Source organism: Conger conger, chromosome 6, assembly GCF_963514075.1.
Source record: "Conger conger chromosome 6, fConCon1.1, whole genome shotgun sequence".
Taxonomy (NCBI): Eukaryota; Metazoa; Chordata; class Actinopteri; order Anguilliformes; family Congridae; genus Conger; species Conger conger.
Genome location: NC_083765.1, coordinates 12,391,954 through 12,398,867, shown reverse-complemented (window position 1 = coordinate 12,398,867; position 6,914 = coordinate 12,391,954). Strand labels below are relative to the sequence as shown.

Here is a 6,914-nt window from a genome sequence, read left to right as displayed (position 1 = left end):
ATTACCATCAGTATCCAGCATAACAATTCCATTCAACTTTATTTGTAACTTTGCAGTGGAAATATGAAATAGAATTGGGCAAAATATTACTGCCAGGCCTTTTCTGTGTTTGGATATGTAGCCATATTCTCTATGTAACGGCATGAGTTATCTATACTGTAGCTCACCTTTTCCTCAATGATGTGTCTCCCCAGTGGGAGAATGAGGTCAGAGGTTCACTAGTTCTCAATGACTATAGTTCTCTATGCACCCTTAAATATGAGGCTCCTGGCTGCTATGCACATCCTCAGCTAGAATTTAAAAAATATACACACTGTATATTCATGACACTTCGTGATGTAAAGAACCTTTGGGCTCTCTCTAAACACAGTTCTACAGGTCACACAGCAGCTCTTCTCATTACAGACTCATGCTTGCTTTGTCCTACGCAGAGCAGGAGGCCTGAACCTTATCCTAAGAATATACATCCTAGTTAAATTGAAGACATTCTCCATTGGTATCACATGTATCCCTCTCACTGGGTTTCTCCTTTGTTGTATGCTGATATATTGTGTGAGTGTGTGTATGCTTGTTTGTGTGCAAGTGTGTATGTGTGTGTGTGTATGTGCATGCATGTGTGTGCTACTACTGTTACTTGGTTACTATTGAAAAGCATAAAAAGTAAATGCTTAACCATCTGAATTTTTTGTGTGTGGATCTGCAAGCTGACCAACGTGTACCAATCTCACCAGGCTCTGGATTGTCCCTGTTTCCATTTCCTGTTAGCCCAATGACTCCCACAGTTAGCACTAACTGTGAAAGAGGTACCAATTACTGGAGAGAAAAACAGAGGCTTGCCAGCACCATTGTTGATTTCCAACAATGTACTCCCTTTAAAAAAAAAGGACACGGGACACCACAAAAACCTTTTTGAAAAATATTTTTCATATACATTTCGTCATTTTTCCTCCTTCCAATCTGTGCTGATAATGTGCGTGACAGAGCTAAAGCTTCACCCCATTTGCACTGTGTGGGCAGTGCATTGTTGATCGCCAACAATGTACTGTTGGTAGTGGCCACTTAGTGAGCATCTGTGTAGATCTGTGTTGCATGTCATCGTGCCTGTCTTCAGTTGTTAGAGACTAATCACATAGATGAGAGGGGAGACATAGTAAGTCTTTGGGTGGTGTGGCACAAGTAGCGTAACTCACTGTTTTAAAATGCATTTCCTGTGCATGTCAATGATGCATGCTTCATTATACTTCAAAAAGGAGTTTTCTTTCTTCTTTCAAAATTATGAACAATGACAATCAATGCCAAATTACCCAAACAATTACACCACTTGATATGCTTAACCCTTTCTTACAAACAGTAGAAGAGTCCTGAACAGACTGTATTTGTTTTGCTTGTTTGTTTCATTATAATTTACATTTACATTTGAACATATAATGAATATGTCATATGTACAAAGATACATGCATCTAATATATAGGTCCTTGAAAAACATTTGAATAATTTAAATTACATATACATTTGTATTGTTTATAATGTTTTAATGTTTATGTCTGTATGGCCTCTGAATGGAATGCACTGCATTCTGAGATATTCCCATTTCACATGAACTTGTAACTCTTGATATTAACTCATATTTTTAATTGGAGAGTTATAACTTCCATAAACACTAGCTTCACACTCCCCAGGTGAGATCAAATCAAATCTATCAACCTTCTTAAAATGCAACTTAATTCCCTCAAATCAAAAGCTCACAGTGCGTTTAATTTGTACTTCAGCCCTTGCTTATTTATTTTGCAGGGGTTGTTTAAGTTAAATTCCTTGAAAGCAATATTTATCAATAAAATCACCTGTATCATACTTGTATACCCTTGTTAATTACATTGCAAGGTTCATAGCATAGTGACTCACAAATGAAAACGAAACTGAATTAGCAGAGATTGTCAGAGAACACATTAAAAATCTTTCAACATACTTTCAAACATCCCTGTTTCTGTGTATGATGTGGGAGTAAATTTCTGTTTTTATTAAACTAAGGTAAAGAAGATGGAAAATCATGCCAGAAGGTGACAGTCAGAATGACGATCAGGAAAAATGATTGTCGGAGTAATAGACCAGTAAGAGTGTTCCCTTATTCTGGTTTTCTGTAGGGCATGTCCTTTTTTCCCAGTTTAGTGTAGGATGTGCCATTTTATCCCAGTTTACTGTAGGAAGTGTCCTTTTATCCCAGTTTACTGTAGGATGTGTCCTTTTATCCCAGTTTATTGTAGGATGTGTCCTTTTTATCCCAGTTTACTGTAGGAAGTGTCCTTTTATCCCAGTTTACTGTAGGATGTGTCCTTTTATCCCAGTTTACTGTAGGATTTGTCCTTTTATCCCAGTTTACTGTAGGATGTGTCCTTTTATCCCAGTTTAGTGTAGGATGTGTCCTTTTATCCCAGTTTACTGTAGGATGTGTGCTTTTATCCCAGTTTACTGTAGGGTGTGTCTTTTTATCCCAGTTCAAAATAGGATGTGTCCTTTTATCCCAGTTTACTGTAGTTTATTGTCCGATAGGCCTGAGTTGTCTCTTTTATCCCAGGTGAACATTGTGTCCTGCGATGGGAAGTGTCCATCAGCCAGCATATACAACTACAACATGAACACGTACGCGCGTTTCTGTAAGTGCTGCCGTGACCTGGGTCTGCAGCGGCGTTCCGTGCAGCTCTACTGCACCGGCAACTCCACCTGGGTCAACTACTCCATCCAGGAGCCCACTGACTGCTCCTGCCAGTGGGCTTAGGGCCGCGGCCATGCCCCCCTCACAGGGAGAGGGGGGTCCCTACACTGTGCCCCGTAACTGCAGTCACACCAGGGAGGGAGGGGGTCATACACAGGAGGGTTTGGTTTAAAAAAAAAAAAAAAAAACACAGCACCTGCCAATCTTTTCTATCTAATATTAATCTGACATTGAGAGATGTCACCATAATACTCATCATTTAGACTAGCACAATATTCACACATTCACAAAACAAATAACCACAAGCTCCTCAGTGCGTATAATCTATTCCAGTGTCCAGTGCTGCTGTTTCTGTACAATATATCTGGTTTCATTTCCAATGATTTTGTTATTAATATGCTGCATGTTATTCCCACCCAAGTTTACATTTTAAAGTGTAAGTTCCACAGCTGAGGCAAATCACATCCTTGAGGTGGGTCAGGATATTGGGGTGTTTACAGAAAGATTTAGGGGTATGGCACACAGATGACACATTTACAATATCACATTTACCAACAAACACAAAACACTGGTTGCAGTATTTTTTACTGCAACCAGTTACTTTAATCGATTAGTATGTGCTGAAAGGCTGGGTATACATGCTGTAGGGAAGCCATCAATATCAATATCAAATCTACTGATCTACAGACATGGGCACTGACGGATAATGCTTGTACTTTGTTCTATGAATTACTGACAAAAATCTGTTTTCATCTGTAAAGAGTTTATATGTGCCACAGAGCAAATTTAGTTCAAGGCTTTTCATGGTTCCTTTCGCTGTTCTGTGAGAACATCAGGCGGTCACCAACATGTTCAGTACCAAAAAGAACCTGCTCATGATACAATGTTTCCTGGCATGTAAAGACCTGACAAGCAGCCCATAAACTGTTCTCATTCAACTATAAAATCATCCACCTGAGACTTAGAGTTACAGTATAGCAGGTTCTTTCTATTGTACGTACATAGCATGGCTCTATTGGACTGTATTTATTTTGATATGAATTTTATAGAATCTTGGCACAAAAATACATTAGCCAAAATGTGTCAAATATATAATTTGTCTCCTGTTTTGTACATAAGTAAATTTTCTGACTTTTGTTTTTGTTAAATATTGAGTATTTTACAAATTGTATTAACAGATATTTTGCTTTGTAGAAATGATGCGTGTATAATTCATTGTTTCACATGGTCTATATTTCCACTCCCAGTAAAATATGTTACAAATGAAATCATTTTAGCACTTTATTTATATAATCTCACACATTCAGTAGAGCTTGAGATTTTCTGTTGGTTTTATTCAACACAAATGAATCCACCTCAGTTTCAGCACTTGACCATTTCTAAAAATTAATGTATGATTTCCACATGCAATTTATCTGAGATGTATTCAATAACATGGTCAAAAGGACAATTGGAATATACCATGGCAGCATAAACTGTATTAATATGTATTAATTGTCATCTAAATTGGAAATCCCCACACTTAAAACTAGTGTAGGATTAGCATTTAACATGTGCCTGGCCACCAACAACTGTATAATAAATTCAACTGTGATAAATGTAAAACATTTATTAAAGACATTTTAATTTCATTCATGCTCAGCATTGTAATATCCTACATTGTTTAAAAATGCTCATAGTTTCAGTTGCATTTTGGCAAATAATTTAATGTGTACCATAATAATGTACATTTTGCTTTTTTCAATAAATGTTTCCTTAGAAAATCTCTATGATGGAACAGCGGTCTTTTCCTTTTAAAGTGATTCACAGGGGAGGATGAGGAGGCCTTGCTTTTCACCAGGGTGTGCCGGGACCTCTTCAGGGACCCTCCTGGATTTAGGGTGTATACTTTGTGAATGAGCTGAATGTATGCCCAGGTATGCCTCCCATTTTTGGGGGCCCCACAGCTGCTGCTGGGGTTTTCATTCTCCGGTGGGGTTGGTTGTTGTGAAATGTTTGGCTTCCCCATGGAATGGCGACCGGTGGCCGTCTTTGAAAGGGGCTCCTTGCTCGTCCCTAATAGGACAGATGTCAGGGTAGGGAGGTGGGGGGGGGTACTGCGAGGTCTACTGAGGACTGCGCTTGTAAATCACATCTCAACACTGTAACATTAGAAGGCCCCAGTGCTGTCCTGCACAGCAGAATTTGCGGTATGCCTTAATGGAATCGAGCACGCTCGAAAGATCCCCCCTCCCCCCCCCCCCGGTTTAAAGTGGCAGCCACCTGCACTGCGTCCTTTCATCAGGGCCACGGTGATTACTGCGCTTTTCCACATGCGGACCGCATTCATCCCTCCCTGCAGTTCTCAGGCATCTTTCATGTTACGCTACGCTACCGAGGTGTTACCTCATCACGTTCTGCTCTATTCTTCCACTGCCAATACATCTGCTTTCAGCTACCTTTATTAGGCAAGGTGCGTAGAAGAATTCAAGAAATGAAAAATGCCAGCTGGTCCTTCAAGGCATTGAAAATCATAATAATGCCTACAGTTTCTAATGTGCATAGTTTTTGTAGAATCACATTATCCTACACAACACGCAATACGTCACCAGGGTTTGTTATTTATTAAATTGTCAGTGGCAAACATTATTCATTATTCATGTCTTAAAGCGGCCACCCAAACCAAGAGTAATACTTACTGCCCTGTGATTTGTCTATGTCCCTAATCAAACAGACTTGCTGTTACTATGATTGGCCTGTGTCAGCCATTACCCATGACTCTATTTTGGTGACAATGGTGGGGAGAATGCTCCTGGACTTTACAGAATTGCTCATTTCATCCAGTACAAATGTAACGTTTTTGCCTTCTCCCAGTTTGGCAATGTGGGGTAATGGCAACAGTAATGCCGTCTGTGTCAATATGGGTTGGGTGGCACAGTAGGAGGTGAGTTAAAATTTGGCACTGAAAATCTGATGGCATGCATTTATTTTAATCCACCCAACTTGAGCTGCTGCTCTGTGTTACAGTGGCTTTACTAGTGCACACATAGGAACACCAAATTCTAGCCATACCATCTGTATGCCTTTTCAATCAAATTCATCAGACCAGGCTACGTTTTTTCCAGTCTTCAACTGTCTAGTTTTGGTGATCCTGTGCCCACTGCAGCCTCAGCTTTCTGTTCTTGGCCGACAGAAGTGGAAACCGATGTGGACTTCTGCTGCTGTAGCCCATCCACCTCAGGTTTCAACTGAGGTGCTTCTCTGCTCACCACTATTGTACAGAGTGGTTATCTGAGTGACTGTAGCCTTTCTCCCAGCTCAAACCAGTCTGGCCATTCTCTGTTGGTCTCTCTCATCAACAAGGCGTTTCTGTCCACAGAACCAACCTCGCATATATATCCTTAGTATAATATGGGGGGTGTGCATGTGTCTCTCTAATACGGATGTTACCTCTGACCGGGGTGAATTGAGACTTAGTACTGTATATGACAGACATAGACGATTACAATCACGAAAATAATGCATTTAGAAAGTGATAAAAAGAAACACCTCACTATGCTAAAGTAAATGCCAGGCGACTGACAAACTGGGGAACCGCACACTACGGGAAACAGACACACCATAAAACCAAGACTAATTTCCACATACGGATAGGGTGAACATCGTCTTCTCCCTTACACTTGCTCCGAGTTATAGAAAGTCTAAGCCGGCCTCTTTAATTACAAGTGGGCATTAGCACTTCAACCATCCACCTTCAACTCAGCCAACAGCTCCTAACTTGACAAAGATAACTGTTAAATCGAGGCGAACTATAAACTAGGCGGACACACAGCATGAGAGCAAGTATACAGCAAAGGGTGTGACAAAACTCAAGCCCTAACACTTGGCCTAAACAGAGGGAAGAATCTGACTGGGTCTCACTTCCCAGAGGAAGCCCGTCCTCCAACTGTAGGGTGTCTAACACTTATGCACAATATAAAAGGTGAAGGGGAAGGACTGTCCCCACTGCCCTAAAGTGCCGAAGAATCGCTGCGTGTTCAGCTCCTATAAACCCTGACACAACAGGTAGCTGGGACATGTCAGACACACCTCACATCATGCAGAAATGAAAAATAAAAATAACGTGTCTTGGGGAATGAAACAAACAAGCGCCGATTGAATGAGAAACAGGACTTAAATAGAAAGACACGCAGCTGAACTTCATAGGCAATAAAACCACACGTGG

At 40.5% G+C, this 6,914-nt stretch overlaps 1 protein-coding gene across 1 annotated transcript in view; it reads left to right on the top strand.

The window, feature by feature from the left end:
• Positions 1-2,773, top strand: part of otog (otogelin) — a 54,980-nt gene extending 52,207 nt beyond the window's left edge. Inside the window, exons 56-59 of the mRNA XM_061245241.1 lie at positions 195-213; positions 732-803; positions 2,029-2,108; positions 2,573-2,773. Coding sequence (XP_061101225.1) covers positions 195-213; positions 732-803; positions 2,029-2,108; positions 2,573-2,773 — 372 coding nt within the window. The remainder of the gene's footprint in view (positions 1-194; positions 214-731; positions 804-2,028; positions 2,109-2,572) is intronic.
• Positions 2,774-6,914: the final 4,141 nt, after the last annotated feature.